General features: G+C 35.6%; 1 protein-coding gene and 1 pseudogene across 1 annotated transcript; both read left to right on the top strand.

Moving 5' to 3' along the window:
- The first annotated feature begins 6,452 nt into the window (after positions 1 to 6,452).
- Positions 6,453 to 15,771, top strand: LOC128564468 (olfactory receptor 51G2-like; annotated as a pseudogene).
- Positions 15,772 to 21,173: 5,402 nt separating this feature from the next.
- On the top strand, positions 21,174 to 22,112 carry LOC128565826 (olfactory receptor 52A1-like). The gene has a single exon (XM_053562554.1). It carries the CDS (start codon positions 21,174 to 21,176, stop codon positions 22,110 to 22,112), a length of 939 nt encoding a protein of 312 aa, XP_053418529.1.
- The last annotated feature ends 495 nt before the right edge of the window (positions 22,113 to 22,607 follow it).

Raw genomic sequence — 22,607 nt, 5'->3', positions numbered from 1 at the left:
ATAGATGACTCAGACTATCCCACATCCCATGCAGTTGACAATGATATATGGCATAAAGAAGATTTCCAAGACACATGACTTTCATACTAGCTGAATGACCCTTCATCGTCTTGACTCTCTGATCTTTGTTAGAGCCTTCATTGTTTTGAAGAAATAATTCTGAATATATAAGATGTTTGTTAAACTCGCCAAAGAGAACATCATTTGTTTGAATCTGCTTTAATGCCATACAGATAGCATAAAATACTAGGTGGTTTCAGTGTTCTTAAATTGAGATTTAGGATCTCAACTATTCTAATATAACCTTATATTTTTTATTGTCTTCCAAATTGAATTTATTTTGCGTAGTAATGATCTTGACTTCATTTTTGTTTTATTTTTTTCAGACAGAGTCTCACTCTGGTACCCTAAGTAGAATTCTATGGCATGATAGCCCACAGCAACCTCAAGCTATTGTGCTCAAAGATCCTCTTGCCTCAGCTTTTCTACTTTTAGTAGAGATGGGTCTCGCTATCTTGAAATCCTGAGCTCAAATGATTCACCTGCCTTGGCTTCCCAGAGTGCCAGGTTTATAGGCATGTGCCACCATGCATGACCCTTGTCTTCATTTTTTAAAATCATATTTCTCAAAGAACAGAATTTTTCTTTAACTTGATGAAATCCAAATTATTTTTTCTTTATGATTCATGATATTTGAGACTTAAGTCAAGATGTCAGAGTAGAAGTATCTCTGTCCAGACCTCTCCCAGCAAGGCAGGCAAAACAGAGAGAACCCAATCATATCTGACATAGGGAACTTACCTGGAGTCATCTCTCTGGGGGTACAGTGAGGCGGTGGTGGACTACAGTAGATAGTAGGAGGTGGAGAAGTGGAGGTCTCACACAGAAGGCAAGTGCATAGGAGCAGGCAGTACCAGCTGGTCTCACAGAGATCTAAGGAAGCAAGGGAGTCATTCTGCAGCTTTTGGATGTCGGGGAAAAATTTACATTGAGTGAAAAGTTTGTACAAGTTGGTGGACTCTAACAGTGTACAGCATTGAGTTTGAATATTGGAAGAAGTGGATTTACTATCCACTTGGTTTTGGATTTACCATCTACATGGTTTGACTACTGGCTGGGCCACCATTGCAGGAAGGTTATGTTTGCTAGCTGGGCTGCCACCATGAGAGGGTCATATGGATAAGACCAAGGGTGCTCAAACTATGGCCCACAAGCCACATGCAGCAGTGTGAATTGTATTTGTTCGGATTTTGTTTTTTACTTCAAAATAAGATATGTGCAGTGTGCATAGGAATTTGTTCATAGTTTTTTTTGGGTTTTTTTTTTTTTTAACTATAGTCCAGCCCTCCAACAGTCTGAGGGACAGTGAATTGGCCCCTATTGAAAAAGTTAGAGGACGCCAGGATAAGACTGTCTGCAGGGGCCTAAAGGATTGCTAACTCAGGCCCACCTGCTGACCTTAAGCTTACACTCTTGGGGAGAGCTGAGTGGTTAACCCACACCCAAGGAAAAGTTGTCAGGGGTCCCTGTGAGACATTATTTCTAAGGATTCTATCAGACCCCCAATCTGGCCATGACTGAATGGTGAGAAAATGACCAGGCACTCACAAAGGGCAACTAAGTCAGGATGACAGGACTTGTCCTCTTCAAAAACTAGAGAGTGGTTATGAGCATGTGTTTTCTATGTCCTGAAACCAAAACACCACCTGGTGTCCTGGAAATATACTATAATATTGCTATTATTATTGCTCCCTCTGTGATATTGGAGGGTTTTTTTTTTTTTTAGATTTTTTTATTCATTTTTTTCTCTTTTTTGTTATTGAGGTTGTTAATGTTTTTGGTTATTTGAGCTTTGTTTTGTTTTGTTTTGCTAATTTGGTTGGTTGTATACATTTTTCCATTTTTACTTTTATCAAGAGCATGGCTCCTGTATTTTTTTTACAGTACTTCAGCCACATTTATTTCCTCTATTTCACTTCTATCCTTCTTTCACTCTTTTGGTAGAGACATTTCTACTTTTTTTTTAACTTTCCAACACAAATTTCTCTTACAACAGCTAAGATATTCTCCCTTGTTCCTTTCTTTCTTTCTTACTCTTTCTACTTTATCTAATGTAACTGTATTTTAAATTTTCTTTATATATTCTCATTTTATTTCTTTTTGTCTCTGAGTGCTGGGATATTATGGCATTTCTGTAGCTTGGAGGTCACAACAATGGTCTAGCTCAAGGTGGGCAAGAGATGACAGTGTAGGAAGTTCCACTACCTTTGGCCGTTGGGAATAGAGTATGAGCAACTCCTCAATGTTGGATATTTATTTTCTTGCCTTTTTTTTTTTTTTGCCCCTTTTCTTTCCTTTCCTATGCTTGAGAGATTTAGGGCCTTGCTTTTCTCAGGCTAGTAAGGAGCTCTTGACTTCAAGGGACCTGCTCAGACCAGCCTCCTAAAATTCTTGAGTTACAAGTAGGGCCATACTACTGTGCCAAACAACACCATATCTCCTGTCACTCTCTTTATATCCTCCTTCTCTCCTGTTTGTCAATTCTTTTATTTCAAACTCCCCTATTTTTATCCTTTCTTTCTGTAACTTTTCTTCTTTCTTCCTTTTCCTCTTCTTTTCCCCCATTTGCTTTATATCATTCTGTTTCTTTTAACCTAATACCAAGGGGCTACTTCAACACTTAAGTTCTGAAATAAGATAATTTAAAGTAAAGTTAGCAGTAACAAGGAAAAAGTAGGGAAAGTAGGTGAATAAAAAGGAAACACACATGAGGAGGAAATAAAAATAAACAAAAAATATTCTGGCAACACAAGAAAACAAAACACAAAAACTATACCAATGGACCATAAGACAGCTACTGCAAAGGATTCCACCTATAAAGAATTAATTGAAATTACCAAAAGGGAAATTAAAATATAAATGACAAAGGCAATAAAAGAAATTGATGAGAAAGTGGAAAAACAGAGCCAAAATATGCATGAAAGCATGAAGAATACAGAATATGCAGAGCCTAAGGAAATGAAGGATTCAATTAGGGAATTTAAAGATACAGTAGAAAGTATAAAGAACAAATTAGACCATAGAGAAGAAAGAATCTGAGACCTAGAAGATAAAGTTAATGAGCTAAACCAGGTTGCTACAGAGGTAGAAAATAAGAGAGAGAAAGAAACAATTGCTCAAAGAATTACAGAACTTCATATACCATTCAAAAATACAAACTATAGAGTTTCCTAATGGGAAAGGAGAGCATCCCAAAAGCATGGGAGCCCTACTGGAATATATCATAATCATAAATGAAAACTTCTGAAGTTTCAATAAAGATTGCAACATTACTCCTTTTAGAGCGATATAGACCCTAGGTAATCTCAAGTCAAACAGATTCTCTAAGATAAATTGTCATTAACCTGTCCAAAGTCAAGACAAAAGAGAAAATTCTCCAGGCAGCCAGGACTAAGTGCCAATTGACTTATGGAGCGAAGCCATTAGCATGACAGCAGACTTTTCAACTCAAATGTCAAAGCTGAAAAGGATGGTAATCTACTTTTAACCTTCTTAAACAAAGTAATTTTTAGCCCAGAATTACATATCCTTCTCAAGAAAGCTTCAAAATTCACGGAGAAGTCAAATCTTTTGCTGATATGCAAAGATTAAGGAAATTGGCCAAAAAAACACCAACTCTATAGAAAGCACTTAGACCTAATCTCAATATTGATAACCACAATGGACCACCAGCATAGTAAATACCCAGAAACTAAAGGTCAAAACTTAGCTTCCACAATGGCAGAAAGGATAAAATTATGCAATGGATTCTCGTAAAGTAATAAAACTCCCCCACACATATCAATTCTCTCAATAAATGTTAATGGCTTGAATTTCCCACTGAAGAAGCACAGGCTGGCTGATTGGATTCAAAAGGACAAGCCATCTATATTCTGTCTCCAGTAAATGCACCTAACCCTGAAAGACAAATAAAGACTCAGGGTTAAGGGATAGAAAACAGTATTTCACTGAAAATGAAATTAGAAGAAAGGAGCAGTTCTAATCTTGTTTTCAGAGACAAGTGCATTTAAAGCAACTAAAGTTAAGAAAGACAAAGATGGCTACGTCATATTGGCCAAGGGAAAAATGCAACAACAAGACATTTCAATTTCTAATATTTATGCACCCAACTTAAATACTCCCAGATTCATGAAACAGACCTTGATTGGTCTGAGCTATATGATATTCCATAACACCATAATAGTCAAGGACTATAATGCCCCTCTGACAGAAATGGACATATCCTCTAAGCAGAAATTTAGCAAAGATAAAAAGGACTTAAATGGGACCTCAGAACAAATGGGCTTAATAGAATATACAGAACACACCATACCAAAGCTAAGACATATCATTCTTCTCATCAGCCCATGGAACATACTCCAAAATAGATCATATCCTAGGATATTGATCAAAACTCAACAAAATTAAAAGAATTGAAATTATACTTTGTATCTTCTCAGACCACAATGCAATAAAGGTGGAACTAAACTCTAACAAAAATGTACATCCCCACCCAATGGCATGCAAATTACACAACCGTAAGTTGAAGGACAGTTGGATCATGGAGATACAAAAGAGGAAATTGTTAAATTTCTCAAACATAATAACAATGAAGGTATCAGTTATCAAAACCTGTGGGATACTGCAAAAAGCAGCCTTAAGAGGGAAATTCTTTTCCCTAGATCACTAAATCTGAAAAACAGAAAGAGAGCACATCAACAAACTAACAAGTGAATTTACAAATATGGAAACAGAAAAACCATCTGATCCCAAACCTAACAGAAGAAAAGAAATAACCAAAATTAAACCAGAGATTAATAAAATTTAAAGCAAAAGAATCATTCAGAAAATTCATGAAACAAAAGTTGGTTCTTCAGAAAACAATGAATATAATCTATAAACCTTTGGCCAGAATTAATAAAAACAGAAAATTAAAATCTCTAATAATTTCAATCAGAAATGATAAAAGAGTTATAACAACAGATACTATAGAGATACAAGAGATTATCTCTGAATATTACAAGACATTCTATTTTCAGAAATTGGACAATATGGAGGAAATGGATCAATACCTGAAATCACACCCTCTCCCTAGATTTAACAAAGAAGAAGTAGATCTCTTAAATAGACCAAAACCAGCACTAAGATTAGAGAAGCAATAATCAATCAAAAAAAAAAAATCAAATGACCTGGTCCAAATGGCTTTACACCAGAATCCTTTCAAACCTTCAAAGAGCTTATATCCATACTCAAGAAATTATTTCAAAAAATTGAGAAGGACAGAATCTTCCCCAAAACAAACTATGAAACAAACATCACCTTGATAACAAAATTCAGATTTTACCTCTTTCATGTTTACATGGATGGAGCTGGAACATAATCTTCTTAGCAAAGTATCTCAAGAATGGAAGAAAAATTATCCAATGTACTCAGCGCTACTATGAAGCTAAATTATAGCTTTCACATGAAGGCTATAACCCAACCATAGCACAAGACTATGGGAAAAGGGCCAAGGAAGGGGAAGGGAGGGGAGAGGTTAGGGTGGAGGGAGGGTAATTGGTGGAGCCACACCTACGGTGCATCTTAAAATGGGTACAGGCAAAACTTACTAAATGCAAAATACAAATGCCTACATACAGTAACTAAGAAAATGCCATGAAGGGTACATTGAACAGTTTGATGAGAATATTTCAGATTATATATGAAACCAGCACATTGTACCCCTTGATTGCACTAATGTACACAGCTATGATTTTACAATAAAAATAAATAATTAAAAAAAGACTCTACTAAATAGTACAGCTAAGACCAATACATTAATGAATATAAATGCAAAAGTGGGATAACACCTGCGGTGCATATTGCAAGAGTACATGTCGTATCTATTAAGTATAGAGTCCAAATGTCTTATAACAGTAATTAAGTAAATGAGGTGAGGGATATATTAACTAGTACAATGTAAGCACTCCAAATTGTGTATGAAATCACCACATAGTATCGCATAAATGCATTAATGTATACATGATCTACCTCCTTATGATTTAATAAAGTAAAAAAAAGTTAGCCAATAGATCACAGCTACACATTAAAAAATTTTATATCACGATAAAATAGGTTTCACCCCAGTGATGCAAGGCTGGTTTAACATACGCGAATTCATAAATGTAATACACTATATCAACAGATGCAAAAACAAAGACCATATGATCATCTGAATAGACACAGAGAAAGCATTGTATAAAATTCAGTATCCTTTTTGAACAAGTATACTTAGGAATATAGGCATATGTGGTACAAATTTTTCAACTCATTAATGCTGTCTATGACAAACCCACAGCTAATACCATACCAAATGCAGGAAAACTGGAACTTGGAGGAAAAACTTTTCTACTTGGAACTGGAACCAGACAAGCATGTCCTTCATCATCACTATAATTCAACTGGAAGTTCTACCCAATGCAATCATGTAAGAGAAGGATATAAAGGACATTCAAATGGGAACCAAAGGGATCAAACTCTTACTCTACACTGATGATTTGAATTTATATTTAGAGAATCCCAAAGATTCAACCACAAGACTCCTGGAAGTGATCTAGAAATACAGTAATGTCTCAGGACATAAAATCAATGTCCACAAATCAGTAGCCTTTGTATATGCCAACTTCAAAGAAAATGAAATACTTAGGAATATACCTAACAAAAGAGGTGAATAATCTCTATAAACAAAATTATGAAAATCTAAGTAAAACAATAGTAGAAGACACTAAGAAACAGAAGAGCATACCATGCTCATGAATGGGAAGAATCAACATTTTTAAAATGTCTATACTTCCCAAAGCAATCTACAGATTCAATGCATTCCCCAGTAAAATACCAACATCATGCTTTCAAGGTTTGATAAAAATAGTACTTCATTTTGTATGGAAATAGAAAACATCCCATAAATCAAAGGCAATACTTACTAATAAAAACAAAGCTGGGGGCATCTCCCTCCCTGACTTTTGGCTATACTAGAAGGTTATAGTGATCAAACAAAATGGTATTGGCACAAAAATTGAAACATTGGCATTTGGAACCAAATAGAAAACCGTAAGATGAAACTAATAATTATCTGATAGCCACAAGATCTTTGATAAGACAAACAAAGGCATTTACTAGGGAAAAAAAATCCCATTCTTAAATGGTGCTGGAAGACCTGGATAACCACTAGTGAAAGACTAAAATTCACCCCTTTCACCCCTTACAAAAATTATTTCAGGATGGATGAAATATTTAAATCTAAGGCAGGAAACAATAAAAATCCCCAAGGAAGTGAGAGAAAAACTCTTGAAGATGTTGGCCTGGTGAAAGATATATAGAGAGGACTTCCATGGCAATTGCAACAACAAAAACAAGCAAATGGGACTTAACTGAAAACTTTCTTCATAGCTGAGGACACAACAAACAAAGCAAATAGACAATGTTCAGAATGGAAAAGGATATTTGCATATTATGAACCCATCAAAGGTTTGATAACTAGAATCTATACAGAACTCAAATTAATCAACATAAAAAGACCCAACAATCAGGGCAAAAGACATAAACAGAACCTTCTCTATGGAAGACAGGCAAATGGCTAATCAACACTTGAAAAAATGCCCATCCTCCCCAATCATCAGAGAAATGCAAATCAAAAACACCCTGTGCTATCACCTAACTCCAAGGAGAATACCCTACATCATAAAATCTCAAAACTGCAGATGCTGGCATGGATGTGGAGAGAAGGGAACACTTTCACACTAATGGTGAGACTCCAAATTAATACAACTTTTTTGGAAGGAAGTATAGAGAGCCCTCAAAGAACTAAAACTAGACCTACAATTTGACCCTGCAATCCCTCTACCAGACATCTACCCAGAAGAAAAATAATATCAGTTTATCATAAGGGCTAGACTGTTTATAACAGATCAATTTATAATTACCAAGATAGGGAAACAACCTATATACACACCAACCCAGGAATGGATTAACAAACTATGGTTTATGCATACCATGGAACTCAGTCATAAAAAAGATGGCGACTTCATATCTTTTGTATTATCTTGGGTGTAGTTGAAATACATTGTTCTTAGTAAAGTATCAGAAGAATGAGAAAGCAGTATCCAATATACTCAATACTACTATGAAGCCAGTAGATTATCTAATGCCTCCCCACATAGCAGAAAAACTCATTTCAATTCAAATTGGGGGGAGGAATAATGAGGAAGGAGGAGATGAGAAGGGAGGATGAGGTGCTTCCAGTAAATGGGCACAGTGTGGGGGTGTTTGGTACATTTTGAGTGTGGGACATAACCACAAGAGGTACCTACCTAACAAAATCAAATATTTCGATCTGGTTGTTTTTACCTTTACATTAACCTGAATTAAAAACAAACAAACAAACAAAAAAACCTTAAATCTTTTCATTACCAGAGATCAAAAATGTTTTCTCTTAGGATATTTTTAGAAGTTTATAATTTAGTTTTCTTATATATTTTTGTTCTAATTATGGCTTTTTTTATATGGTATTAAATTAAAATTTATGTTTTTCCATATGAAAATTTTGTTTTACTAAAAAGATATCTTAAAAGACCATATTTTAGGCTCGACGCCTGTGACTGAAGCAGCCAAGGAGCCAGCCACATACACCTGAACTGGCGGGTTCAAATCCAGCCTGGACCCACCAAAGAACAATGATGGCTACAACCAAAAAATAGCTGGGTTTTGTGGCCGGTGCCTCCCAGCTACATGGGAGGCAGAGACAAGAGAATCGCTTGAGCACAGGAGTTGGAGGTTGCTGTGAGCTGTGATGCCACAGCACCCTACCCAGGGTGACAGATTAAGGCTCTGTGTCAAAAAAAACAAAACAAAACATATTTTAATTCCAAGATTATCTTGTCACTTGTAGAATAAATTACCCGTATAGCTATAGGTCTGTCTAAAAAATGTAATCTGTTTTAATGATTAACATTTGACAATGTTTTTGTTAAAATCTCTCTATCATGATTACTATTACTATGGCATGACATTACAAGACTTAAAATCACATACTGTGGGGCTTTAAATATGACTTTAAAAGAAATTATCTCGCTCCTCTAGATAATCTGTATTTCAAGTAAATTTTAGATTCATTCAAAAAATGAATTCACCAAGGATTCATTGATTTATTATTTTAATAAATCAAACTTTATATTTATTTATCATGATTTAACTCAGGAAAAAGCTCATTTTGCTGAATATTTTAACCTTTTTCATCTTCTGTGTAGGATAATATTTAGAAATAAACATATCCTACATCAAGCACAAAGTAAATTCAGTGTGAGTTTAAAATGACTTGCTTTTCTTCCAGAGGCTTAGGAGATCTGGACCCCCCTGGGTTACTCACAGAGTTAGGCTTTTTTGGAGTTGTAAAAATTCCTTAGGCCTTTTCTCTGAAGCAGTACACCCCGTGAAGCCTAAGATGCAAGGGCATGCCCCCCTTCCTCAGAGATACGGGCCAGAGGGTTGACATATGTTAACAACATATTGTCAGAGGTCTATAGGTGCTCTGCCCTGAGGGAAGGACACAATCATTACTTCATACTGAGTAAACTGAGTGAATGCTTGAAGATATTCTTCTATCAACTCTGGTGCCCTATGGCTACTTTCGTCTTTGTGACCTGCTTGGAAACTGTCACTGTTTAGAGGAAGAGGTTTACTACACAAGTGATTGCATTGATATGATAACTATTTCCTTTCAAGTTAAATTACAGATATGTGAAAAAGAAGATAAGATGATGAAACTAATAGATAATAGATTAGGTGTGTATGTGACTGGAAGAGTATAAAACTAAAACTTGGAATAAATAATTTTGCTATATGCCATCCCATGGTGTATAGTCTGTTTCTTGACTTAATAATTACAGGAGTGAGTTTACACCCACGGCAAATCTGCTGTTCATTCGCGTCTCCGGTCACGCAACATTCTGTCTCATGCATTCTCACAGAAAATGTAAATCCATTTGTATTACAGATGTTTTTGAAAACTGCCTTTCTGTAGTTGCAGTGGTCTCAGAATATTCACTTGGTTTTCACATTTCCTGATGGTCCTGTCATTAAACTTTCCTAAAAAACTTCCTTCTTACACCATTACACCACAGATTCTGGAAATAGTAGGACATTTTCAGCAGAGTGTCTGTGTTTGTGTGTATGTATTTTATGAGACAATGAGAGCAAGATAGGTAGAGAAATTGAGAGAGAGAGACAGAGAAAGAAACTGAAATTTTTTACCCAATACCTTTGGGACTATCAGCCAAAGCAATAAATACTCCCATCAAAATTCAGGCACTTAAACTTGAGGACTGGATTCACTCAAGTTCTTCAGCAACAGACACCAAGGTAAATATAAACATTAGGGTGCCTGAGAATTTACTTAGGATATGGATGGAGAATAAATCATTAATAAGAAAAACTAACAGGAATGCAATGGTAGAATTTTTTTTTTTCTGTGCACTGAGATGCTCTTTGATGTTAAGGCATAAAATATTCTTGGTCTTGGTCTATTCCTGAACAGTATTTGCCTATTCATAGATCAGACCACAATGACTATATACAGTAGTCCTAAGTTGTGACAGTCCTTGTATATAAACTTACTCACTATCAGATAGATTCAGCAAGGAATCAATAATAGAAAAGAAACCATCTTGATGCTTTTACAAAATGCTTTTACCTTATTCACTTTTATTCAAATAGTTAACAACAACCTTAACCCATGTTCTTCACTGATAAACTAAACTAGGCCCAAAATGTATTTCATTTCATGCCATGCTTCCTTTTCAAAGCATTCCTCACACTCTAGCCAGCATGAAATCACTAAGATAGAAGTACGATTATTTCATCATTCTGTCTAAAAACCTTTGGTAATTGTTTAGGATTCTTCACAACCTGGCTTTTACAAAATACATCCAGACAGATTCTTCATTTGAGTAACTTAATTTTTTCTTTCAGTTCCTCTCTCTCACATATATCAGAGGCCAGTCCCACAGTTTCCTCTTTAACTATTGAAATCTTTATACTAATACAATACTTGGGATCTGTTCAAGAACACACATACTTAAATACCTGTAAGTGAGTATTGGTATTTCATTTCTGAAATCCAGACTGCTCAGGAGGTAAAAATCAGGAGGTAGAATACTAGATAGTAAGAATACCTGAGGAAATGAAACAATGTGTTTCTCTAATAATTGTTAAAAAATACAAATAGTAACTGCATGCTTTCAAATTTATGTTGTAAATTTTACTGCATTTTATGACAATGATAATGTATGTCTAGTTAAAACATTCTCTTCTGGATGACAATGGATGATGTATGCAAATCTTATTGATTTCGTAAGTCTTCTGTGATTTTGAAAATGTTTTATGTAAGATAGAGAAGTGTCTTTTTTTTAACCTTTTAGGAATTTTAATATGTTACTCTTCCAGATTTTAATATAAATTATTATTAGTAACAATATTTGGATTAAATGTGGCTAAAGGAGTAGATTTTAAAAATAATACTATATACAGTATATTGGAAACACAGACTAGGTTACTACTATGTTCTCAGAGCACAGAACAGTCCCGTGCACATCGTGAATGTGTCCAATAAATACATTTGTATGAGTGACGAAAATGGAATAAGTGAATTCCAAAGGAAAATAGACACATATATTTTACATTACACAGAACATAATCAGGCTGCGTGAGAAGGAAGGTTTAGCTGTTCCCTATAATATTGGAGGACATTAGGAGAAGCACATATCTTTCATTTCTCAAATAGTTATAGCAGGGGAGGATATAAAAGTGTGTACACCTCCAGGATAACAGCTTAACACTATTTATAATTTTCTTCTGTTCATGAACATGTAACAGCCTTGTCATGCATAGTACTAATTTGTGAATAATAATTATTCTGTAATGATTAAAATACAAGAATTTTCCATTTGGTGAAAAAAGGACCTATGCTCTTCACCAGGCATAAAATGCATATTTCTGTCTTGTTTGTCTCAAAGAGTATTTTTATACTTCTCATAACATTATTTTATCTCTTGATTTTTTATATCTGTAAATATTATAGATAAACCTTTCATTGCTGTCCTATTTTATATAACAGTTCGTGTTTATTCTCCACCATAAGTTTTACCCATAAAATTTATGTTTGCACTCCCAAAATTCCCTCCGTATTTTCTCCTCATCCTACTTTTCCCTCCTCTCTTATTTATTCATCTTAGTTTTGTGTTGACAAAACAGGTGTTCATGATGTTTCACAAATATTTTTAAAACATTCAGTGTTGTTTGTACATTAAGTTTAACATTTAAATCTATAATTACTTTTAGATAAAGGAAGATCTTACATAAAGAGCACTTTAATCTTTTTTCCCCACAGGTTCTAATATAATAATCACTGTGCTCTTGAAAGTGTCTAAAGTACAGATAAATTTATTTGATTTTCTTGCTTCATAGTAGTTAAAATCATGCCATACTTTTAGTTTGCTTTACTTGTGGACCTTGAATTAATTTGTATTTTTAGTTAATTTTATGTCAGATGTCTAATTGAAAACTTTCTTTTTCATTGAATGGTAAAAATGAACTACCTTTATCATGACCCAGTTGTTACCTGGCAATTTTGACTTACAGTCTATGAAGATTTCTCTCTCACTCAAAATTTACCCCAGAGCATATCATAAAATACTAATTTATGTATCTTTCCTTTCCTTTTCCTAGTTTTATTATCATTTCATGGACCACTATTTAATATGGAAAACAATTCTTCAATAAATTTCTCAATGTGTTTATGTGAAAACATTGTATACTTTTATACTTCTGAAACTATCTTTCACATTTAATAAGTAGCTAGAAATCTACAGTACTCCATATTCATAAAAAGAAAAAAATACATACAGTTCTTCACCACTAGGGAGGCATCTTTTTTTTTTTTTTGCAGTTTTTGGCTAGGACTGGGTTTGAACCCGCCACCTCAGGCATATGGGGCCGGTGCCCTACTCCTTTGAGCCACAGTTTCCACCCAAGAGGCATCATTTTATTGTTTGTGTAATCTGTTTTTAATAATGAAGAGTTTAATTAATCTCTGGTTCTCTATGTTTTATTAAATTATCATTTTCTCTGTGTGTTTGTCCCACTAATAATACTTAAAATGCTCTCCAATTTCATTGGGAACTCAAATACCATGATTATTAGGTGGTTTATTATCATTATTCGGTTACTACAAGCAAAGTATTCTTTCAAACTGAGGGCAAAAAAGTTCTTTTAAGATGTATATATCAAACACACACATACATATAATTTTAGTTATATTAACTTTTTTTTGCAGTTTTTGGCAGGGGCTAGGTTTGAAACTGGCACCTCTGGTATACGGGGCCGGTACCCTACTCCTTTGAGCCACAGGCACTGACCCAAACATATTTTTCATAAAATTCTTCCCTACAGTGCTCACATTTCTCTTGTTGAAAATCTAGTTTTGTATATAGGACCCCCCCAACTGATTCTTTATATATTTATTTGTTTAATATTGTTGTTACGTATTTTTCCTCAAATATTTTTGTTTTTTCCTTATTGCTTTTCTTTATCTTATATTTTACTTATGATTCATATGGTTGTCCATAATTAATTTATAAGGAATTTTCTTATCTTCAGATTATCTGTTTACATCAGTGCTACTCAAAGTTGGAGTCGTATTCCAGCATTAGCTGCACAGAGAGATTATTTTAGATAACAGTAAAGATGTCTCTCGTTTGAAATGGGAGTAGTATGCCTAGACAGTTAGATGTGTTGGGTTGGAAATTAAAGAGTTATCTTCTGAAAGTTTTAGCAGGTATAGACCTTAGGATAGGAACAGGGAGAGAGAGAGAGAGAGAAAAAGAATGCACACACATACACAGAGGGAGAGAGAATGACTTTCAGTGTCTGTTTCAGACTCAGAATGCTCTTACAACAACCCACAATTCATAAACACTGAAAAGTTTGCTAACCTAGATGATTTATTCTTTAGTTTCTTCCCTTAAGTGAATCTTGAGTCTTGAGTAGAGTATTTTAACCAGTAATAGTTACTACTTGCTTTTACCATTGCATAATTATCATCCTAGGGTTTTGGAGATATATATCCATAGACATATAAATGTCCACACACAGACATATATATATGTATGTATATATATATATATATTTTTACATAATGTGTGTATATAAACATATTATATGTGTCTGTGAGTACACACATCATATATATATATATATACGCACAAATATATACATACAGATACATACATACACAGACATATATAAATACAGTGTGACCAGAAAGTTCATGTGCAATTTAAAATACTGTGTTATGGCCACCCTGTGTATATGTGTATATACATTTATGTATATACGTATACACACACACACAAATATATATTTTATAATAAACATGACACAAATGCCCTACTTTTTTTAACCCAAGGATTAAACAATTTTCCTGAAGGTACAAATAGCCATTTGTAGACCTTCCTAAATAAAGGGATTGCCTGATAGTACTACAGTATCAGAAGAAAAATAGAACTTTTGTTTTCTGGTATAATAATAATTAATTCTCTTGTCCTTCAGCCATAAGAATAATTTAAGTCCCTCATTCTTAGTCTAGCACTGTTTGGGAGCATTGTGCCAAAGGAGAGAAGGCTTCTGAATTTGACATCTCCTCTTTTCTTCCTCTTTAGGATCTGAATCTGGAAACAAGGGCTTCTCACCATTTTGCATGGCAGAATCCACTCCACAAGATTTCAGCCTTCCTTCTTCATCCTCACGGGGTTGTAAGGACTTGTGGGTGCCCGACTGTGGCTGGTACCTCTCCTGAGCTTGATGTACTTTGCTATAGTAGCAGGGAACTGCACAGTAATATACTTGGTAAAGAATGAGCGCAGTTTGCAGGAGCCCCATTACTATTTCTTGTCCATGCTGGCTGGAGCCGATGTTGTCCTGTCTGTGTCCACACTTTCTTCTGTGCTCAAGGTCTTTATCCTTGGCCTTTATGAAATTGCATTTGATGGTTGTCTTGCCCAACTCTTCTTCATTCACACCTTCTCTTCCATGGGATCAGGAATCCTGGTGGCCATGGCCTTTGACTGCTTTGTGGCCATCAGTCACCCCTTACAATATACCACTATACTTACTAACTCACGAGTCACCAAAGTGGGGCTGGCAGCCTTGCTGAGGGGTGTAGCACTCAGGATGCCATTGCCTGTCCTGCTCAAGAGGCTCCCTTTCTGCGGGGGCCAGACACTCTCCTATTCCTACTGTCTCCACCCAAATGTCATGAAGTTAGCTTGTGGCCAAGTCAAAATCAACATTTTACATGGGCTAGTTCTGGTTATCTTTTCTTTTGGGGCTGGCTTTCTGCTGATAGTCATTTCTTATGCTTTGATATTCCAAGCAGTTCTGGGCATTGCTTCCAGAGAAGGCCAGATGAAAGCACTCAATACCTGTTTGTCTCACATCTCTATTGTCCTCATTTACTATGGGCCTCTCTTAGCAAGAACTGTAATGCATCGAGTCAGCCACAAGAGTTCTCCATTAGCACATGCAGTTCTGGGAAATATCTACCTCTTTATGCCGCTGATGCTCAACCCAGTTGTGTATAGCCTGAAAACCAAACATATCCGTGCTGCCCTGAGGAAATCTTTCAAAATCCAGAGACACTGAAGTATTGGAAAAGTTAATGGTTTAGATGGGGGAACAAATATAACTCTCATCTTTATAGTTAAAGAATAGCTGACATTTGGTGTAATTTTAGATCTAGGATGTAGATACAGAATGAAATTTTTGAAATTTTTTTTAATAAAAACATATTCATAAATTGCCTTTGCTCCTTCAATTCTAAATATGCGTTTAAAACAGTTAGATAATTAAATTGCAACAAATTGAGAATGCTTGCCTAGTGTATTCATGTCAACCTTTTGTCATAAGACAGTCTAGAATGCTTCCACATTTTCAAATGCAATTCATACGCCAGCAACTTTTTAAAGAGTCCAGAAATTTCTAAAAACTCACATCCACTATTCTTTAACTTTCTTCTTGTATCTCCTATCGCTTTTCCTATATTATAGTTTATTTTACTTTTTAACTGTGTCTGTACTCTCTGTCACTGACATTTTCAGAGTACATAATTCATTTATAGCTTGTACACCTTTTAACTATATCAAATTGAAGAGTACCTGGGTCATAGCGTTACATGACAATTTTTTTTTTTTTTTGAGACAGAGCCTCAAGCTGTCTCCCTAGGTAGAGTGCTATGGCTATGTGAAGATCAAAATTAATCAATGTTCTGCAGCTCAAAAACTAATGAAAGGGTAACACCTGTGGCTCAAAGGAGTAGGGCACCAGCCCCATGTGCGGGAAAACTGCCAAAAACTGCCAAAAAAAAAAAAAAAACTAATGAAAGTTCTCAAAATGGTTATATAAAATCCATCCCATAACTATGTATCAAATAAAAGGCAGTAAATGAATTAGCCATGATATAAACTATAGGAAATAGGAAATGTTTTACTATGAATTTTTGTATATTGATGGGAGGATGGGAAGAGTTTTCTTTGATATAACTCAACCCTGTATAAACAAAGTAGCTTAAAATAATTTTTAATGTAGCTAGGTGTTGTGGCAGGCACCTGTGGTCCCAGCTGTTTGGGAGCCGGAGGCAGGAGAATCAGTTGAGCCCAGGAGTTGGAGGTTGCTGTGAATTGTGATGCCATGACACTCTGCCCAGGGAGAGTGGAATCCACCAAAGCACCCATTAATTCAGAATGCATTAATAAAATGTGGTGTATGCTATCATGGTGTATTACACAGCCGTAAAAAAAGATTAATTGATACCTTCTGCAACAATTTGGATAGAACTGGAGACCATTATCCTAAGTGAAGTACCTAAAGAATGAAAAACAAACACCACCTATACCTGTTATTACATTGGAACTAACTGAAGGGCACAGAGGGAAGTAAAAGTCAGTGGAAATCAAGCAGGCAGCAGGCAGGAGGTTGCGAGGGGCAAAAACACACCTAATAAGTACAATCAACACCATTTAAGTGTCTCAATCATTACAGACACACCTATAGTTTGGACTTAATCATTACAAAAACAGTCCATACAACCAAAAACTTTGTATGCCCTTAATTATTGAAATTTTTAAACAAGGAAGAAAATAAAATAAAATATTGCACTAGAGAATTCTGAAATGTTCTCTATTAATTAAAGACAAAAACAAATGCGTATTTCACCTCGAACCATGAAGAATGAAGCAAAACTATTGGTTTTTGAGTTATGGAGGAAGCATATTTCGCCCCTGGAATATGTCCTTGACTCATATATTAAATGGCACAAAAAGCTGTTATTGATGTTGGCATATGAAATTAACAACTAAATTATTTTAAGTGAATAGAATTACTACCATATTTCAATAATTTGAAAGTAAAATGGACCCAGGATTGAATTTTGGGGAGCCCCCAAATTTAAATAAATTTAGTAGAAGAGAAGAAGAGGAAAGAACTAAATGGTAAACATCTCAATTGTTTGTTGGTGGCTTAAGAATCAATTCCATTCAACATGAACCAGTACCATTGTTCACAATAAAGTTCTGGAAAGAACATTTAGGGTTCCTTGTGTTCTCCTCTTCCCTATTCTCCTTGAAATCATTCCTAGATACCCTCATTATTATTAGTATTCCCCTTAAATTTGCTAGTGTCTCAACATTACATCGAATATCTCTTAGTTAATTATGTACCATGTATAAGTTTAGAAATTAGGTGAAAGAAATCATGTTCAAAAGTCTTTTTTAGAGTTTATCAGATAATCTCAAGATAAATGAAGCACTAACTCATATTTTCATATTACTAATAATTTAATGGAATATACCATTTCTATATTTTTTTCTTCCATTCAGAGCGCACAACAGGATTCTCTCACATGTAGGAGGCATATAATGACCGCTTTTTGACAGAACAGAGAAAAATAAAAGAAAGTAGGAAGAGAGAAAGAAAGGGAGCTATGGGTGCAAGTTTAGAAAAATGTTCAACAAATTACTCAGAACTTTACATGGTATGACTTAGCCATGCTCATAATTTGAAAGTGTTGCTGATTTTACCAAAACAAGGCTCACTTGAATGAAAATGAAATGATGGGTCTCTGATGCTGTGAAGACTTAGTGGCAAACGTGTGATAAAATGTAGTTATGAATATACATTTTTTTATTTTCTATAAAGAAAAAGAAAAAAACTTTGCCTTGGTGAAAGTGTCACAAGATATTTATTTAAATAGAATATAATTGTCATGGAAAAAATGTCTGCATTTAAGTGGATTTTAGATTTTTGCAACCAGAAGAAAAATGTCTTATAAAGACAAGAAAATAGCGTATAAAGAGAAACCTTCTGCATATCAATATCTCTGAATTTAGCCTGTAGGAAAAGAGAAAAAGAGAAAGTGAGACAATTTCTTCAGGTATAGAAATAATTACAGAGCTATTAAGCAATAATAAACCCAAGAGAGTTGATTTAAAATCTGTGTCTCTTGTGGTTTTAGCTTGTGACTGGGAAATCCCTCATTCCACGTTAATGACTTTTTCTCATCCTCCACACAGTCATTACGGAACATCAAAATTGGTGACTAGAAGCTTTTGTCTTTAATTTAAGCACAAGAAATTCATGCTGTGTTCCAGAGTGCTTCAGACCTTGCTATGAGTTTTGCTGGAAGATGAGCACGTGAACCTGGTTTCAGACACACTGAGCTTTTGACATCAACTTGGCGCTTTTACACAGAGTGCAAATAGAAAGGGCAGCCACTGAAGAACACAAAATTTGGGGGAATGAGAATTTGCGGAGGAGAATTGATGACAGAAAATTACAAGAAGAATGGACCATATTCATCAGTTATCTGGTAAGAGCACAGAAAGTTTTCAGCAACAATTGGATGGTAAATCTCACAAAAACTAGATTTGTTATCATAATCTGTGATTACCATCTTCTCCAAAAACAATTGCTCCATCCAATGAACAACTAACATGCTCCCCATCTTCCACCCTGCTATCTGTACCTCTCGGGTGTGCTCACCTGTGAGCTCATTACTCTGAGTAAGTCAAGCCTGGTGATTGCTTTCAAAAGATCAGCACATGATTGTGATTATCCTTGGAGGAGAAAAATTTGGCACCTGTTTAGAAAGAGTCAGCTTCCTATGCCTGGAGGTATCATAGAACTACACATTGAGGAGAAAACCTGTAAAAATGACAGTATTTAGTTGACTGAGTAGTTTACACTGAACATATGACAGCTGAGATACCCTTCCTGTCATAATTTGTCCCCTGCTGATTTCATTCTTTTATTTGAGATTTAGCAGCATTAAGAATATTTGCCTTTTGGGTTTCTGTCACATTGGTAATACTATGTGGTTAGCTGACTCGTGCTTGCTGACTTAAAGAAACTTTATTGAAATATCTAACAAAGATTAAATAACCCAACCCTATTTTTTTCACTGAATGCTGCTCATTTCTCAAATGTGTAGCTCAAGAATTTCTTAAATAAAAATATGTCATTTTGGCGGCTCCTATGGCTCAGTGAGGAGGGCGCCGGCCCCATATGCTGACGGTGGCAGGTTCAAACCCAGACCCGGCCAAACTGCAACAACAACAACAAAAAAAAAATAGAAAAAATAGCCGGGCGTTGTGGCGGGCGCCTGTAGTCCCGGCTGCTCCGGAGGCTGAGGCAAGAGAATCGCATTAGCCCAAGAGTTAGAGGTTGCTGTGAGCCATGTGACGTTATGGCACTCTACCTGAGGGCGGTACAGTGAGACTCCATCTCTGCAAAAAAAAGAAAAAAAAAAAAATGTCAGTTTTAGAAAGTGATAATTTTGATCAAAGAACTTTCATACAGGACCGAAGAAACCAAGTTTTCAGAAAATTTTCCCATCCATACAATTAAGTGATTACATTGTCTTTAATTATTCAATAGCGCCTTTCTGTATCACTTTCGGTGTCATCAGTTTGTCCTCTGTCATCCCCATCTTTTTTTTCTTTTAAGGAATCCTTCCTTTTACTCCTTTATTTTTCCTTGGATTTCTTGTGTTTGAGCTCACAAATTTATACAAGCCTTCTGGATTACCTTTACTTCATTAGGAACTAATGTGGCTATATAGGACCAATGTTATGCTAATGATGCCTCTGAACAAATTTAAACCCAGGAAAGCTGCCTCTATTCTGGCTAAGTCACTCCTTCTCCCATTGTTCTGTCTGTGGTTTATCAAGAGTGAGTCCTCTTGCCCTCTGCTTTCCTGCTGCCCATTCTCGTGCCTCCCGATGGTTCCCCATTTTCTAGGTATTCTGTAAAATGTATCATAGATTTCTTAAACACACCACTAATTTCAAGGATTTCAGATGTTAGAAATATTGGCAAAAGAAAATACATTTTCTTTCATTTTAAATAAACTTAAAAAGTAATAAGGGTCTTTGACCTAGATTCAATAAAAGGACATGAATTTGAATTATCTTTTCTAAAGTACTTCCTTCATACTCTTCTGACTATGAATATAAGTATTTTCTTTGGTGTCGACTATTTGTATCACTGTTCCCTTTCATAGGAACTCTTTTACACTAATATATTGATCAGAGTCTGAGAATTAGCTGGTTCCGACTGTTGCTGCCATGAGTACTAGGAGAGTAGCTGAAATGTGGGATAGAGAGAGATTCACCAAACACTGATTAAAATGTAATTTCCAAGCAAAATAAACTTCTTCTTTTTTTCTTTTTTGTCCACAGGTCTAGAAAGAAAATATCGGACATTTAAGTCGTTTACTCCTTTGCCCAGATGATTTTGCTGGTTCTAACAATCAGCCTGCCATGAGCATAACATCTTATCACAGAAGAGTGCTGGTGGAAGCTCTCCTTGAAAACAGTGATGTATGTCTATGGAGCTGTCTTTTCCTTTCCACAATATAAGGGAAATCATGGAAGTCTACCAGAATTAAAAAACTCACTATGATCAATTTGTATAAAGTGAGAAAATAAAAGAGGAACAATAGCATTGTCTGAGAAACACATTTTGTTTGCATCAAGAGACCCAAGGACGCTATGTCTGTTTCCAATGTAACAATCTACATGCCTTCTGTGCTGACGCTAATAGGGATCCCAGGCCTAGAATCTGTGCAGGGCTGGATTGGGATTCCATTCTGTGCCATGTTTCTCATTGCTGTGATTGGAAACACCATCCTTCTGATCGTTATCAGATCAGAGCGTAGTCTCCATAAGCCCATGTACATTTTCTTAGGCATGCTAGGAGCCACTGACATTGCACTCGCTAGCAGCATTATGCCTAAGATGCTTGGAATCTTCTGGTTTAATATGCCTGAAATCTACTTTGATTCCTGCTTGCTTCAAATGTGGCTCATCCACACACTTCAGTGTACAGAGTCAGGCATCCTGCTGGCCATGGCCCTGGACCGTTTTGTGGCCATCTGTCATCCACTGAGACATGCCACCATCTTCACCCACCAGCTTGTCTCCCAAATAGGTATTACAGTCATAGTCAGAGCTGCCATTCTTGTAGCCCCTTGCCTAGTACTAATAAAGTGCCGGTTTCAATTTTATCGCACAACTGTTATATCCCACTCTTACTGTGAGCATATGGCCATTGTGAAACTAGCTGCGGCAAATGTTCGAATCAACAAAATATATGGTTTGTTTGTGGCCTTCACCGTTGCGGGGTTTGACCTCATATTCATCACATTGTCCTATATCCAGATATTTACCACAGTTTTCCATTTACCCCAGAAGGAAGCTCGGTTTAAGGCATTCAATACCTGCAGTGCACACATTTGCGTCTTCCTTCAGTTTTACCTCCTGGCCTTCTTCTCCTTCTTTACACACAGGTTTGGTTCTCACATCCCCCCGTATATCCATATTCTCTTTTCTAGCATTTACTTACTGGTCCCTCCATTTCTCAATCCACTTGTCTATGGTGTGAAGACTAAGCAGATTCGTATTCATGTGATAAAAATGTTCTGTTCATAAAAATCTACCTTCATTAACACCTTTATGCTATCCTCTTTTGCAATCCCTCAAAATAAAACAAAAAATACACATTATTTGAATCACTTGAGTTTTCCATTTAATTGGTTGCCAACATGATGCAAAGTTTCAGATCACCATAGCCCATGAAAGGTATCAATCATTGGGGTGTGGATCCTATCTGAGTACTGAAAGTGAGAAATATAAAAAGAGTAACAGTAAAAATACGGATGTATATGTGTGTGAGTTTAAAGTTAAATTTTCTCTTTTACGTTTTGATCCCATTGACTTCTTCCTCTAACTATTCTTCTCTAGGAGAATTTATGAATTACGTAATTATCGCTGCATTTAAATGTGCCTAAGACTCATTCTTCTAAAGTGTCCAAGTACTCAGTAAAAACACATTGACTCTATTTTCCTTGAACATTCTAATCATTTAAATAGAATAAGAGTAAGTGCATCTTAACTGTGTTCTTACCTCTCAAAATCTTTTTTGGA

Source organism: Nycticebus coucang, chromosome 14, assembly GCF_027406575.1.
Source record: "Nycticebus coucang isolate mNycCou1 chromosome 14, mNycCou1.pri, whole genome shotgun sequence".
Lineage (NCBI taxonomy): Eukaryota > Metazoa > Chordata > Mammalia > Primates > Lorisidae > Nycticebus > Nycticebus coucang.
Note: the sequence above shows the minus strand (reverse complement) of the source record. Positions and strands in the feature narration are given on the sequence as shown.